The sequence below is a fragment of the Aulonocara stuartgranti genome, assembly GCF_965226115.1.
Source record: "Aulonocara stuartgranti genome assembly, chromosome: 13".
NCBI classification, from domain to species: domain Eukaryota; kingdom Metazoa; phylum Chordata; class Actinopteri; order Cichliformes; family Cichlidae; genus Aulonocara; species Aulonocara stuartgranti.
In genome coordinates, this window is record NC_138949.1 from 7,590,000 (window position 1) to 7,606,080 (window position 16,081).

At 43.3% G+C, this 16,081-nt stretch overlaps 2 protein-coding genes across 2 annotated transcripts; one reads left to right on the forward strand and one right to left on the reverse strand.

The window, feature by feature from the left end:
* Positions 1-330: 330 nt before the first annotated feature.
* Positions 331-4,728, forward strand: LOC309720728 (uncharacterized protein; the record flags this gene model as incomplete). The annotated part of the gene is made up of 4 exons (XM_082557864.1): positions 331-340; positions 1,071-1,429; positions 1,651-1,777; positions 2,090-4,728. 4 exons carry the CDS (start codon positions 331-333, stop codon positions 3,496-3,498), a joined length of 1,905 nt encoding a protein of 634 aa, XP_082413990.1. The 3' UTR covers positions 3,499-4,728.
* An 8,169-nt stretch (positions 4,729-12,897) lies between these two features.
* On the reverse strand, positions 12,898-15,153 carry LOC309719959 (epithelial cell adhesion molecule-like). Its single transcript, XM_082556409.1, has 9 exons — positions 14,966-15,153; positions 14,417-14,524; positions 14,060-14,321; positions 13,905-13,970; positions 13,750-13,813; positions 13,560-13,658; positions 13,253-13,471; positions 13,123-13,164; positions 12,898-13,025 (listed from the first exon to the last, which is right to left on the reverse strand). The coding sequence occupies exons 1-9, from the start codon at positions 15,024-15,026 to the stop codon at positions 13,002-13,004; spliced, it is 945 nt and encodes a 314-aa protein (XP_082412535.1). The 5' UTR covers positions 15,027-15,153; the 3' UTR covers positions 12,898-13,001.
* Positions 15,154-16,081: the final 928 nt, after the last annotated feature.

Sequence of the window (16,081 nt, forward strand, 5' to 3'; positions counted from 1 at the left end):
TTGTGCTTATGATGAGTTGGCACTTGGTCTTTTGAAGGTCATAAGCTTCGTTCGGCGTGATGGTCCGGACTGATATATTGCAGGTTTTGACTTTGAGTGCAGAGGGCTAAATGCAAACATGCTTACACAGCACTTATACGATGTTATTCTTGGTGATCTTGTACTCAGTTATGTTTTTTGTTATGTTTTAAGTAGTGGTAGCTGACCAAGCATTATTCATTTAGTATTATACACTTGTTTTAGAGCAATACACACTGATCGTCTTAATCAATGTGGAAGTCCTTGTAGTTGCAATGTTGTGTCTCTGCAGGGGACAGATGGCTCCAGGAGATGGGGGGCAGTCAGCGTCTGCCCTCGGGAAGGAGACAATGTTATTTTTCTGTGTTAAATAAAACTGTCAACATTGATTGTATAACACCTGTCATTACGCATGAAGGGGCGTTCTAATACCCTGATTTTTACAAAACTATGGAGATGTGTTTTTTGTGATGAGATCTGAGGCTGTCTGCATACAGTTTCCATCTCCCACGTGTGTGACCATTAAAATCATCGTTTGACTTGACCCGGCCGGACCAGTGTTGTTATTGTGGTGTTTCGTCCGGGATATTGGGGTGGAAGTCGGAGGTTTGGACGGTCCGAGGTTGTCGAGCGGACAGGCACGGACCAGGGATCTGATGTGAGTGGGCTCCGCTGGTACATCTAAAGGTAAGGCACTACCTGTTGAGTTGATTCCCAAATTTTGCCAAATTGGGCTGCATTAAATTAAAAGTCTACTCACTGAAGTTGCTGGTGGGTGTCTGTTTTGACTTTGATGAGGATCCCCGTGTGTGTGTTATGCAGTTAAAGTCGGTAAAGAGTATTTAATGAAGTTGAAAAAGTAGAAAAAATGTTGGGCGTCCAACATAAATTTGGAACAGTCTATCATCCTCAGTCTCAGGGGAAAGTAGAAAGAATGAACCTAAATTTGAAAAACAAATTGGCAAAAATCTGCGCGCAAACAGGGCTAAATTGGGTCGCAGCCCTGCCGGTTGCTTTGATGATCATAAGATGTTCTGTTAATCAATCCACAGGTTTTACACCATACGAGCTGCAAACCGGGAGACAGGTCCCGGACGCGAAAGCAGTGTGGCTGAGAGTTATCAAACGCAAGTGGAAGGAGCCCCGCTGGACTGGTCCATACGAGGTATCGGCCCGGACGGCGACAGCGGTCCAACTGAAGGGGAAAGGCAACACCTGGTACCACTGGACGCAGTGCGCGGCCGCGCACGAGGGCTTTGTGGGGAAGGATCAATCTCCACCCAACGCAGGTGAAATTGAGAGGCAGAATAAACCCTCACACCTGTGCAACGGGCCGACCGGTGGTCTACCCGGAAGGCCGAAGAGGGGAGAGCAGCTTAGGAGGAGGTCGCCGCGCCAACGAAAAGGAGCGGTACCACACTGAACACTTAGAACAAAGGAGAGGCTCTGATAAAGGGCTTTGAACTTTTTGCTACATTACAACATTCACATATCACCATGCCATCACAACAATCAGACACTCCTGATGAGAGAAAAGTTTCAAAAGTTATCACAATGTTCAAAATTACCATGGGTTTGATGTCAATTATGTTACTAATCACAGCTATTTGTTTTTTGATTTATTTGTTGCAGACCGACCCGGGAAACCAGTCTGAACACGGAGGCCATGCCGGCCCGGCGTTGTTTGATACACCACTTACATCACGCGTGATCCTTAGTGACTTAAAGCTGCGGGCAAGAGCGAAGCGCGAGGTCTCTGGTAAAAAAGGATGAGTGTCTCAGCACATATGGTGGTTTAGAATTAGATTATGTTATCGGCTAGGACCAGAAAACGAGCTTAAACTTCAGAGGGATTTCAGTCCATCTGGAAATGTGTTAACTTTATCATTGGGGAGTTGGCATCGGAAACAATCTATGTATTTAATTTTGGGGGTGGAAACTGCAGGGGTGGATCCAAAAGGGTTAATTAAAGTTAATTTCCTAGAAAAAACTAATCCTGTACCGTCAGGTAGAGAAGAAATGACAACTCGCGTGTTTTCCAGTTCCATAAGCTCTGTTGTATCTGTTACAGGGCAAAAGGGGAGCGGGTCGTCGGAGGCTACACCAGAAGAACACGAACCAAGGGAGAGGCGAGTAGTGTCGGTGGACTATACCACACTGAAACCTCAGGATTTGATTGAACGCGCCACCGGGTTCAGTGACAGTAACATCTGGCTGGACTGGATGGCCCAAAATGCTAGAGAGCAGAAAGTGGCTAATTGTGTAGCTTGCGCTTCTGCAAGGCCGCATTTATTTATAGAGCCTGCACCGCTGTATCCAGATGATCAGTGGGGCTATGATTGTATGTTGCGAATGACTAGAGGAGCTGTGAATACGGGGAACTGCACTGTGTTGTCCAGTCTGTTTCCCCCTATTGGCAAACTCACGCAGGTAGGGCCGTTTATGCCCAGGAAAGATAATTATACGTGTTTTACGTTTTCCACAGATAAAGTTAAATACCGGTTGGGGGAAATTGACCCCAGTTGGTGTTCGGTCACCCAGACGGGGAGGACCACCAACAATGTGAGTGATGCAGCCACCCTAATTGGGATGTGGGCTAGGAGCGGGCTGTATTACTATTGCGGACACAGGACTCTATTGGTTCGTGTTCCTCTTGGGAGCGTGGGGACGTGCGCGATGGTGAGACTAGGAGCGCCACTTATGCTAATTGGAAATCAGGTAAAAGCGGTTCCCCCACACAACACACGCACATTGGCAGCCAGGCGCAAAAGACACATTTTGAGGAAGAGAGGAATTCATGGCACACATGCCTATGACCCTAGGATGAATTCCCCCACCTGGATAGACTCCATTGGAGTGCCCAGGGGGGTTCCAAATGAATTTAAACTTGTTGATCAAATAGCAGCTGGGTTTGAAAATATTCCAATAATCTCTTCTTTCTTTCCAGTGACCCCAAACAAGAACGTAGATAGGATCAATTATGTTCATTATAATGTACTGAGACTCTCTAACCTTACCAGAGACGGCATGGAGGGGTTGGCGGAGCAGGTGGGTCCGACCTCGTTAATGGGAGTGCAGAATAGAATGGCTCTTGATATGTTGTTGGCAGAAAAGGGGGGCATCTGTTCTATGTTCGGAGATCAATGTTGCACCTTCATTCCAAATAACACTGCTCCAGATGGCTCGGTGACCAGGGCACTGGAGGGCCTAAAGAGCCTTTCTGAAACTATGCATGATCACTCCGGTGTTGATAATCCGTTGGAAGGCTGGCTGACCTCAGTGTTCGGACGGTGGAAGGGGGTTATGGTCTCGGTCATGCTTTCTTTGTCTATTGTGGTGGGTATTATGGTTACTTGTTGTTGTTGTCTCATCCCTTGTGCCAGAACAGTGTCAGAAAGTATGTTTGTGAGGGCAGTGGACCCCAGAGTTATTACCCCAATGTCCATGATGCCAATGATGAATGTAGAACTGAATGTGTAGGCCGAGGAGGGACACAACTTTTTTAGTGACCTCTGGATTCTCCAGAGGTCATCAGAGGGAATTGTAGAATAAAAAGGGGATGTTTTTTCCTCTTCTAGTTTCATCATTTTAATATGGCACTATTAGTTCATTAGAATCATATAACCAGCTTTGCATTAAATATATACTGAAGTTTTGATCTTACATTAGCCTTTGTACTACAGTGATTGTTATAACTCTAGTTTGATTTTTTACTTACAGGTACCAGAATAATAATATGATCTTTCATTGCAGACGTGACCATGATCAACTTATACATATTGCAGTTTGTTGCTTATTATAGAGTTGTGCTCAAGTTAATTAAGGGTTAAAAGCTACAGTCAGCGTGAATGTCTGACTGATCTATTGAGGGGAAAGGCTTCGAGCATAGAGGGCCGCACACGCTTACATACCACTGATATCATATGGTCTTTGTGGTCTTCTATTCAATTATGTTTTGCTAAGTTTAAAGTGGTAGTAATTAAATGACATTGATTAAAATATTAAATGCCTGAGTCAGTTTCCGGGCTTTTTTAGAGAATCAGTGAAAAGCATAAATCATCACTTTCATGTTTAATCATTAATGATTGAAATGAACTGAATAACGTTTAGAAGATTTGTTAATTTGTTTGTCTTTTGTTAAAAAGAGTGGTTTCAATAATTTCAGACACACCTTGCAATTGTGCTTATGATGAGTTGGCACTTGGTCTTTTGAAGGTCATAAGCTTCGTTCGGCGTGATGGTCCGGACTGATATATTGCAGGTTTTGACTTTGAGTGCAGAGGGCTAAATGCAAACATGCTTACACAGCACTTATACGATGTTATTCTTGGTGATCTTGTACTCAGTTATGTTTTTTGTTATGTTTTAAGTAGTGGTAGCTGACCAAGCATTATTCATTTAGTATTATACACTTGTTTTAGAGCAATACACACTGATCGTCTTAATCAATGTGGAAGTCCTTGTAGTTGCAATGTTGTGTCTCTGCAGGGGACGGATGGCTCCAGGAGATGGGGGGCAGTCAGCGTCTGCCCTCGGGAAGGAGACAATGTTATTTTTCTGTGTTAAATAAAACTGTCAACATTGATTGTATAACACCTGTCATTACGCATGAAGGGGTGTTCTAATACCCTGATTTTTACAAAACTATGGAGATGTGTTTTTTGTGATGAGATCTGAGGCTGTCTGCATACAGTTTCCATCTCCCACGTGTGTGACCATTAAAATCATCGTTTGACTTGACCCGGCCGGACCAGTGTTGTTATTGTGGTGTTTCTCTTGTCTCCATCCCCAATATTTTGAACCTTAACAATAGTGGCACATGTTGTTGGAACTAAAGAGAAAGAGGAAAAAAAAACACCACCACACTAGCAGGTTATTAACGGGAACTCAAATACGTAATAACATTACTGTACTGTGACTTCATGAAGCATAATTTTTTATTTTTAAAAGATGCAGTATTATATAAGGGTGAATCTTTTGGCTGTGAGTCCCAACACAGCGGAACAAACCGTCCCAACCCCCACTCGCCAACAAAACTAGCTACAGCTTTTTGGTTCAACTCCGGCGGCTAATTACAATATTTGATCAAACAAAACAAGCAAAACTACATCTTATAGAAATATATATCTATGTCTTAAATTTAAATTTGTTGTTGTTGTTTTTCTGAAAATGTCCATTAAATCTAGGTCAAACTGAACTATGCATTTCTTTTCAGCAGAATAAAGTTTGTATCAAATTTAAAAATAATAATATTAATAACAATAATACATTTGATCTAAAAGCACCTTTCAAAACACCCAAGGACACTGTACAAGAAAACAAACGTAAACCACTCGGAGTATAACTCAACTTAGAATATAATCTCACCCAGATGAAGTCTAAAACATAACATGACAGCTTGTCTTGACCATGTCTACATACTGCACTGACTTCCTGCCATGTGATTGGCTGATTAGATATTTGCATTAACAAGCAGTTGATGCATGCACACTTCCTTTAAAAATAAGAGAGAGAATTTTTTTTGTTGTTGTTGTTTTTTCCATCTGTCCCGTTTCGTTCTTTAGCCGTCAGAATTGTTGTCTGAAGGTCAACAAAGATACCCAACGGATTTACAAATGGATCATCACGGCTTTGCCATATTGGTCCATTTGATCGACCTTTTTGTTATTATTATTTATTTTATTTTATTTTTATTTTCAGTTGTTACAGACGGGACAGACATGGCTGGGGGATAAGAAAGGTAAAAAAGAAAGATGAAGGAAAAGAAAAACAGAGGGGAAGAGGGACAGTGAGAAAAGACACTTAAAAAAATCTCCCGGATCAACTGTTGAGAGAAAAAAAAAGAGAAAACAAAAAAGAGAGCAGCATAATAAACCCAACACCATCACATTAATCTAGCTATGTGTAAAAAACAGTAAATACTAAATATTGAATGTTGTTGTGCAGCACGTAGGACCAACAGCGCACAATGTGCTTTGAGGTAGCAGCCAAGAAAGGTATGGTTTGTGTCTATGAACAGTGCACACCTGTGTGGATGAGCGCGCTTGTATTCAAAAGGTTTCTCCATGTAACGATCTGCTAGCCGGTGTGGGGGGCCATGGCCCCGTCCCCCAGGGCATGAAGCATGCATGGAGTACATCCAGGCCCCAGACATCCAGAGGCCCCAGAGTGTGAGAGCCCAAGGAGGACCACCAGAGGGGCATCCGTGCCACCCTTCTGGGAAGAGCAAAGGAGAGCCCCTGACGAAGGGTCACCAAGCAGCTACGGAGCAGAAGCCAGAGGGGGCTGCAGTGGCGTGCCCATGGGCTCTGCCGGCAGCCAGCTGTGCCAGAGTGAACCACCAACACACCGACGCCTGAGGGCATCAGCCACTGGCAGGGAGTGTGGTGAGGGCAGAAAGGCCTCCATAATTTGGAGGGCCTGAGAGAGAATGGTTCATTTTATTTTCTAGTGGGAACACACATGAACACAAACCATAAACATACCTTTGTACATTCATTTCATTACCTCAGCTACTTTTTGCACAACCCGCTGTCATTGTTGCACGTTTCTATTGCACCGACTAGTGTATGCATCGTTCTGTTGCACAGTTTTTTTTTTTAATTTTTGCATACTTGCACTTTATGCAGTCCTGTGCTGATTTACTGTTACATGTAGCACCATGGTCTCAGTGGTTGAAATGACAATAAAGCCACTTGAGCTTCTTTTTTTAAGTTATATAAAAATAACTACTCATACTTAAAAACGTAGCCTCCTAGCTTACTTTAAGGAAGCTTGTAGGACAAGTTTGGAACTCTGTGTGAAGCCATACAGGCTATTTAATGCATCCAGTCTGGATGCCAATTAGCCAACAGCTAAATTTGGCTTTTTCAGCACCTGCCTGAACAAGCATGCAGCATAGATGCTGAGCTTGTAACTGTTGCTTGTTGCTGTGCAAAGTCTATCACTGCTACATGTAACCAGGGTAACCAATTGTGCAGTCAAAAGAGATCAGACACCTTAATCTTTATAACAAGCCATAAGATTGTCCCAGTTTTCTCACCAGTGGACAGAGCTAATAAACCTGCGCAGTATCTGTGGCTGTTTTATCATCCAAGGATTTATTACTATGTCATTCTGTGACGTGAACAGAATGGCTGAGAGATGGCGCCACCATGTGACTGGTGCTAGAACTGACTGGCACACATTTCAAAACACTGTCACTTTGTTGTGAACTGGGCTCTATTTCAGGAAGCCGGTTTAGTGGAAAAACTGAGTAAGTATACCCTGAGTTAACGAAAACTCTGGTTTTTCGGTTTCACAAAGCGAGTTCAGCTGAAGCCTGAGTGAGTCACTATGACGACACACTCCGTGAAGCTAACCTGCCCCCTAGCAGGTTTACTTCAACTAACCCTGACTTTCTCCGCCTCTTTGTCGGAAACCTGACTGCAGGAAGTGTCAGACATGGCGTGCCCCTTCCTTGAAGAGCCAGTAGATCGTGAAGCCCAAATTCTCCGTAGAGCTCTCCGCCGGGAGAGAGTGATTAGAGCGCGTTCGGACATTTTATCATTTCCTGATGATTTCCTGTGTGAACGTTACCGTTTTTCAGCACAATCTATAATTTATTTGAATAACATCCTCAGGCCTAATATTGCTCATGTGACACATCGCGGACATCCTCTCAGTTCTGTACATATTATTTGTATTGCACTTCGGTTTTTTGCAAACGGGAGCTTTCTGTATAATATTGGTGACGCTGAGCACGTTTCCAAGGCTACCGTCTGTCGGGCAGTCAGGAATGTTACAGTTGCACTGAAACGTCTCCTGTACTCGTTTGTGGTGTTCCCCGGTCATAGACCCACAAGATTTATCAAAGAGGGATGCCACAAAATTGCAGGTAGCAGGATGAACAAAACTTAATACATGATGTGGTGATACTTGAACTACTACTTAAATTGTACATTTATTTTCAGGGTTCCCAGGCGTGATTGGCTGTACAGATGGCACTCACATTCCAATCATTGCTCCTTCAGTAAATGAAGGAGACTATGTAAACAGGAAGTCTTTCCACAGCATTAATGTACAGGTACATAGTTCCCTGTAGCATTTCAAACTAACAAATTATGTCATTATAGTAATGGATGCTAATTTGTGTTCTCTGCACTGTGAAGATCATATGTGATGCTGCCAACATTATCACAAATGTGGAAGCCAACTGCTCAGCCTCTGTGAGTGGTGGTGGTGGAGGACCCCCACCTGTTTTTCAGGCCTCCGCTTTTTTTCTGTTGGCTATAACGGGTCACATTTGAGAATATAGAGTAAGCAAATATGTACTTGTAATGTGCTCAGATAATTTCAATAAGTGCTTACAGAGGGGAAATTAATGTAGCCTCTAACTGCAATTGATTTACATAGGACAAACAGACCGAGCACTATGGCTCATAATACAATTACACCTTACCTGTTTGGACTATATTTTTATATTTCATTTTTACTTGCTGCCAGGAACGTTTGGGACCTGTTGGGTTGCACCTGCGCTCAAATCACATCACAAAATAAAATGTATAAAATAAAAAATAAAATATAATAAAATAACGTGTTAAATGGGTGGAAATCCCTAGATCAATGTTTAAATTAACACTCACGCATCGACTCTGTCGGCTATGTTTTGCCATGCATGCTCCCTTTCTTTTGTAGCTGAGGCTGTGTTACTTTTGTCCCGCAAAATTTGCATGTTATCGCCCACCCCCGTGACATCACGCTCCAAAGCCCTATGCTGCCATCAGAATTTCGGCCTCAAGCGCTGTAAAATACATTGACCGCGCCTTCTTTCCCTCCGTCTCCATGGTGACTCGCTTAATCTGTGCTCCACTAATCAGGGCTTTATGTATCCTCGTGCGCGCGCTTAACTTGGGGTTAAAGCAACTCCGCGTTGATTGAACTAATTGTTATCAGCCTTTCTGAAACCGAATATTCCGAGTTGGACAGTTCGGGGTTACTCAACCCTGAGTATCGTTTTTCACTCTGAGTTTTCTAAACCGGCTTCCTGAAATAGGGCCCTGATCTTCGTGGCAAATTCAACCCAAATCAAGAAAATTCAATTAGATCTTTAAAAAAAAAAATCCCACAAAGAGCCTTGTTACTGTCATCAGTGTACATTAGTAATACAAACCAGCTAAAGCTACAGTTAGAATATGTTAACATTATTAAATACCAGGAGGGGTGAGAAGCATGGCTCTAAAACCTTTTACAAAACCTGCTTTTAGCATGAATTAAATTCATAAACATGTTTTGGACATTCCTCAGAGATTTTGGCACACGTTGACATGAAAGCATCATTGGACAGAGATCTGCCGACTGTGGAGGAACCCAGGCGGTCTTCCCCTCTCTCCATCCTCCACTTTCCTGTCAGTCTTCACTGTGCCTATCAACATATAATAATTTTCTGAAGTAAAAACACTTATTTTGATCTTTTTTCCTTTTTTTGCAGCTGAAAAAATAAGATATAATATAGAAACATGTCAATAAAAAAACTATACATAAACTACATAAAGTTTTAACAAGACTAAGAGTGTTCATGGCAATGGACTTCTTATTTGTCATTTGCTAAAGCAGGTTGTTACGACCCATCTAGGGGCCAGGCAATAACATGAGTGAAGGACTCGCTCGCCCCACAAGACCGAAGCAGTGACAGGAAACAAATCAGTTTGTTAAAAGGTGATTTATTTACAAAGTGATAAAACAGATACAACAAAACAGGAGTGTCAACACGTCGGGGTGAGCTAAGGCCAAAATAATAAACAAAACGAATCTAAACTGATTCCCACACACCTAACCTTCCAAAACATGTGCCAAAAACGAAGACAGACTCTGACCTCCTTAACTTACTCAAAACAGGAGAAAACAGGTGATCAAAAGAAACGGCAGCTCACTCCTACCCACTCCACTTCCTCAACTGTCACAATGTCACTGAAGCAGGGCCGTGCAGAGAGGTTTAAAGGGGCGGGTGCTCAAAGTTAAAAAGGGGCACATTGAACCAGGCTGAATAACAACAACACACATTCATCAAGAATCTAATATGGGAAGGGCAGGGCTGTGTTGATCTGAGACTGTAAACATTAAAAAGTCCATAGGAGAGATGGTAGCTGATTAAACAAGTGTCATGAGATAATAACAAAATGCAAAGATTGGTGACAGCGCTTGGAACCATAGGGCAACAAAAAACTGTGAGAAATAATTTAGGCTCTGCCTGTGAATCACTCTTTGCTTCTCTTCTTCCTTCCATCATTTCATATATCACTCTCCACTTGCTATGTGAGAACAAGTCTTCTCTCACCCCCGTTCTCTGCGGCCTGCTGGAGCGGGGGGGCTAGGAGGAGGAGTTGGCCGTCCGACTGCGGTCTGGGGCCTCCCTGCTGCTGCGGAGTCGGGGCGGTCTGCCTCCCCCCACCGCAGGGAAAAGGGTAACACCACCTGGGTCTGGGTGCAGTTCCCCCTTCCAGGGGCGGGGGTACCTAGACCCGGTTCGTAGAGTATGCTTGGGGAGTGTGATCGTGTGTACAGCGTCTCTTTATGTCTGTCTCCACGTTGGTTGAGTGTGGAGTAAGTGCATATGAGAGCATGAGGGTGGGAATGGATGTTTGTGTCTGTGTGTGCCTGTATGTCTGTGTCTATATGTCAGGTTGGGTATCAGACGCCACCTCTCTGGGGACATCTCAGGCCCTCCAAGGTTTGGAGGCCTATCTCCACCCACCACCACTTCCCCTGCCAGTGGCGGACTCCCTCAGGTGTCGGTGCGTTGGTGGTTCTTTGTGTCTGGGGATGGGCGTCCGGGTACACACCGGCTCACTCCTTGGCGGCCGCTTATCGGGGCCTGGAGCCTGGGGCTCGCTCGGGCCACTTCGGAGGTGGGGTGCCCCCGGCTTCTCGGCCTGGGGCTCGGTCACTCAGGCACAGCTGGCTGCCGGCGGAGCTCACGGGCGCGTCAATGCAACCCCCCCCCTGGCTTCTGCTCCGCGGCTGCTGAGTGAGCTCTCATCTGGGACTCTCCTCAGCTCTTACTGGGACAGTGGCGCGGCTGCCCCTCTGTTGGTCTTCCTTGGTCTCTTGTGTTCTGGGGGCCTCTGGATGTCTGGAGTTTTGATCTCCTCCATACCTGCTTCATACCCTGGAGGACGGGGCTGTGGCTCCCCCACACTCCCTAGCAGATCGTTACATGGAGAAACCTTTGGAATGCAAGCATGCTGATCCACACAGGTGTACACACGGGTATTCACAGACGCAGACTACAGCTTTCTTGGCTGCTGCCTCAAAGCACATTGTGCGCTGTCTATCTTGCGTGCTGCACAATATCGTTTATTATTTAGTATCTACTGATATCTACTGCTAGCTAGTTTATAGTGATGGTGCTGTTTTTTTTATTATGTTGCTCTTTGTTGTTTGCTTTCTCTTCTGTTTTTTTTCTCCATACAGGTGACCCAGGTGTTTTGTTTTTTTTTTGTTTGTTTTTTTTTTTCTTTCTTCCCCCCCTTCTCACCGTCTCTTCTCCCCTTTGGTTTTCTTTCTCTCCCTAAAAAAAAAAAAAAAAAAAAAAAGAGAACAAGGCACAACTTGCTATTGCAATAAACTATAATCTAATTGTCCACACCTAACAACTCTTGCACTTAATCTATAATAAAATGATGACAGAAAAATGTTATAGCCCTGCCTTTAGTAGCCTCACACAGCTCCTGCTGTTTCCTCCTCAGGTCCTTACCAGCCATGTCTGGACAATGTTATATCATGAGTAATATTTTTTTTAAATCCAGCTAAATAAAACACACACATGCACACACAGTGACATTTTAGACCTTCTTCAGAATACTGTATATACTATGGGCATCATGGTGCTGATCCAGAATCCTTACATTATTATTTATTACTAGAGCTACAATAATAAAGCAATGAGGAGGGGGAAGTAATAAATATGAAATAATGTATTTATGATGATTCCATTTGTTTCACTATCCACTCTGTGCAGGGGCAAAGTTTATTACATGTTTAAACTGTAGAGATACAATCATTTTACTGCTGTAAAATCCAAATTTTGTCTTATTTAAAATATAAATCTAATATAATCTGCTTCTTAATGTATGTTCTTTAAAATACAGCTTGTGTTTTTTAATATATTATAATAATTATTATGTGGACATGCATATTAGATCGTTTTTTAGTGAAATATAATCCCTCCAGAAAGGCAGGAAAAGCCCGGAAACTTACTTTAAAACTAAATATGTTCCCTAAAACGGTGACAGAGCTACAGACCCATGACAGCCTTGCACAGGTAGCCAGCAGCTATGACCAGCACTACCTGTGCAGTTAATAAAAGGACAGGTAATGTTTGTTGCGCTGTTGCACACACAGCACGCTCGTTTGTTTCAGTTCGTCATTTGACACAAGACATCTTACCAACGTGTACGTAATAAGCTAATACTCCTGGGTGCTACACACTACAGTGTACGCTGTACACCTACTTACTGGGTTTGTCGCATCAGTCTGTGTCTCTGAGTTAACTTGTGTTTCTCCTACAGCTCCGGACCGCAAAAAATGCGCGTGCTCTTTGTGAGCTCGTTCCCGGCTCGTAACCAGCGCGTTCTGCCGTCAAGGGCGATCATTGGTTAAATGTGATCATGTGACTGATGCAAGCCAGATCCTTTTATTTAGCAAAACTGTGATTAATAGTTAAATATTATTGTTGAGGGGCACAGACAGGACATCGCACGCACACACACATAAAAAAAATAAATAAATAAATAAAAAAAATTAAAAAGTTGCCTCAACAAAAGGGCACTTTGGGCACCCATCAGGAAAGGGGCGGGTGCTCAAGCCCCTCTAGCCCCCCCCCCCCTGCACGTGCCTGCTCTACAAATACACTCGCCACAGCAATCACAGCAATCGCTACCACCACGATGACAGCAATGATCCTGCCTGTCAGGTACGCGTCGACTCTTCACACTCTCTCTGCTTTACATTTGCTCCATCTCTCTTTGCTGAATTGGAGGAAAGAGCAGACACACCAAAAAAGTTTATATAATGACCCTTTTTTCTCAAAAGATAAATTTACAGACAGCAGGTCGTTTATCTCACCTGAGTTTTTTTGTACTTCCTCTGTCGCTTCTGGACAAAGAACTACAAACACAGAGAAGAAACTAAATTATGGCCTTTTGTTTTAACATTTGTTCTTTAAACGACACTTCTGACATGCAGATGCGCTCACCACAGCCAGCAGGCCAGCAATCACAGCCAGCAGGCCAGCAATCACAGCCAGCACCACCACCACGATGACGGCGATGATCCCGCCTGTCAGGTGCTTCATGGTCATGGTCGGGGGCTCCTCGTCCACATAGTACACGATGATCTTCTCCATCATCAGAGTCTGCCCATCCACAGAAGCAGTAAAGGTCCTCTGCTCAGTAAACAGTGGCAGCGCCTTCACCTGCAGAAAGTCACATGAAATGATGAAGTTAGCCAGTGGGTCCATTATACAAAACGTGCACACACACAAACACACAGGTTGTACATACGTCTTTCTCCATGTAGTAGGCCATTCTGGACAGGTCACTGATGCGCTCTCCTTTTGGCTTAGTCACATCAACCACAATCATGCGAGCGTCTGGGTCATACTGTAGAATGACAGGATGTTAGTTAGCATGGCAGTGGTGCTTTTTGCTTTGTTCTAAATTACAAACAGTTTTTTGTTGGACTGTCACTCACCTGAATCTCCTTCACCAGGCTGCGGTCAAGTTTGTAACGGCTGTTAAGTTCATTTGCAATAGCACTGTTTTAAAAAAGACATTAGGATGGTGAGATCTGGAAATGTCAGCCTCAGCATGTTTCTTAACTTTTAATAAGGGCTGAAGTGGACTTACGCCTTCAAATTGTCTTTATTCACGTTGGTGGGCCCCTCCTTGTGTGTCAGCTGAAGACGGACCCAGCTGGAAGAGGGAAAAATAAAATAAAGAAATGTTGAATACTTGAACTATTCATCCTCACAGCAATCCTTCACTATAGTGAAATCACTTACTTGGTCTCCACCAGCTTCTCACACTTGAGGGTCTGGTCTCCCTTGTCAGTTCGACGGACTCCAGCGCTGTTGACGCACCAGCACACATCTGTGTTGTTGCACTGCTTGGCCTTGAATTTGCCGTCATTCTCACATTCAGGGTCATAGATGCCATCGTTGTCCACAATGGCGGTCTCATGTTGCTTTCTTCCAATACTGCGAGTGCCCAGGGCCTTTCTAGCTCTGTACATTTCAGCTTTCATCAAGAAGCACTTGGGGATCACTGAGGGGGGAACAAAGTGCACACCATGAGCAGGCTGGAGTGTCAAACAGAGGATATGAAACAGGAAGGAGCCCCTTTACCACTTCTAAACTTACATGCTGTGCAGTCTATGGGCTGTTTTGTACCATTACCAACCAGAAGAGTACATGAACATGGGGGTCCGTCGCACATAGCCCACTTCATAGTGGCACATGTTGTTGGACCTAAAGAGGAAAAAACACCACCACACTAGCAGGTTATTAACAGGAACTCAAATACATAACCACATTACTATACTGTGACTGTACAGTATAGTTAGTATTATATAAGAATGAATAAGAATATAAGAATGAATCTTTTGGGTGCTAGTCCCAACACAGAGGAAGAAACCTTCCCCACCACCAACAAAACTAGCTAGTGTAACATTAAAAACAGCTTTTTGGTTCAACTCTGGTGGCCAATTACAATATTTGATCAAATAAAACAAGCAAAACTACATCTCATAGAAAGATAATTTATCTATGTCTTAAATAAAGGTGCTCTGAACTTTTAAAATGCGTTGGGGGGGGGGTTGTTCGTTTTTGTGAAAATTTCCATTAAATCTACTCAAACTGAGCTGTGGCTTCTTTTTAGAATCAAGTTTGTATCAAATTTAAACTACTTACAGCTCTGAGCTGAGGCTCCGACCGCGAGAGCGGCCAGAACAGCAAAAACCCACACTTTCATGATCAAAGGCGAAGAAAGAAGTCTTCGTTTGTCCGCTTCCTATGCGTCCGTCTCCTGCAGAGTCCGAACGAAGAATTCAGTCGAGGCTCCGGTGGGCGCAAGTTCGTTCAAACGAAAGTCTTCAGGAGAACGCAGCGCGGTGGTTCTACAGTATGAACGGAAGTGTACTTGATGACATCACAGCTTAGCTTAGTTTTTAATGCCATCCCCCCTTAATTTAACTGTGATTAATATTTGCAATGGAAAGTACAACTGGTATGAAAAACATAACACGAAGTAAAAGATTTCTTTAAGAAAAAAAAGATCATTTATAACGTTTATAAGCACTTTTTCAAAAATTCCCTTTTACATATGATCTCTTTCGCTCTTTCTTCCAGTATGGAAGTTCTTCCAGGATGTAAATCAGTAGTGTTAACTGAAAGATAATTCTCTGTTTTTTTATTGAGATGTGAATCTCACCCTGAAAATTTCAGTTGGTACTAAGGAGCCTAAACTGTGACAAGGTAACATCAAGGAAAAATACATGTTGAACCAGCAGCAGCTGTCTGAACCACTGATAAAAGGCAGAACAGATTCATGGTTGTTTACAAGGAAGTCTGACACTACAGCAGCAGAACTCAAGACTAATCAGACCAGAACATTTTAGTGATCTTATGTAAACTATAACCTCGGCTTTCTGTTCTTTGATACCAAGAAGATTTCCCTCACACCATTACACCACTATTGGTAGCCTGAACCATTAAGACGGAAAGGGGCTTTCATGTTGTTCATGCCATATTTGGATCGTACCATCTAGATGTTGAAACAAAATCGAAACTCATCAAACCACATTATTGTGGTGAGCACATGCAAACTGTAACCTCAGTTTACTGTTGTTTGCTAACAGCAGTAGCACCCGGTGCAGCCCATTTGCAATTCATTTAACATGAATTCAGAGACACTCTTCTGCATAACGTGTTTGTAACGAGTGGTTAATTGCGTTACTGTTGCCTTTGTGTCATGTTAAAGCAGTGTGGCCATTCTCCTCTGACATCAGTGTTTTCTCTTAGACCATT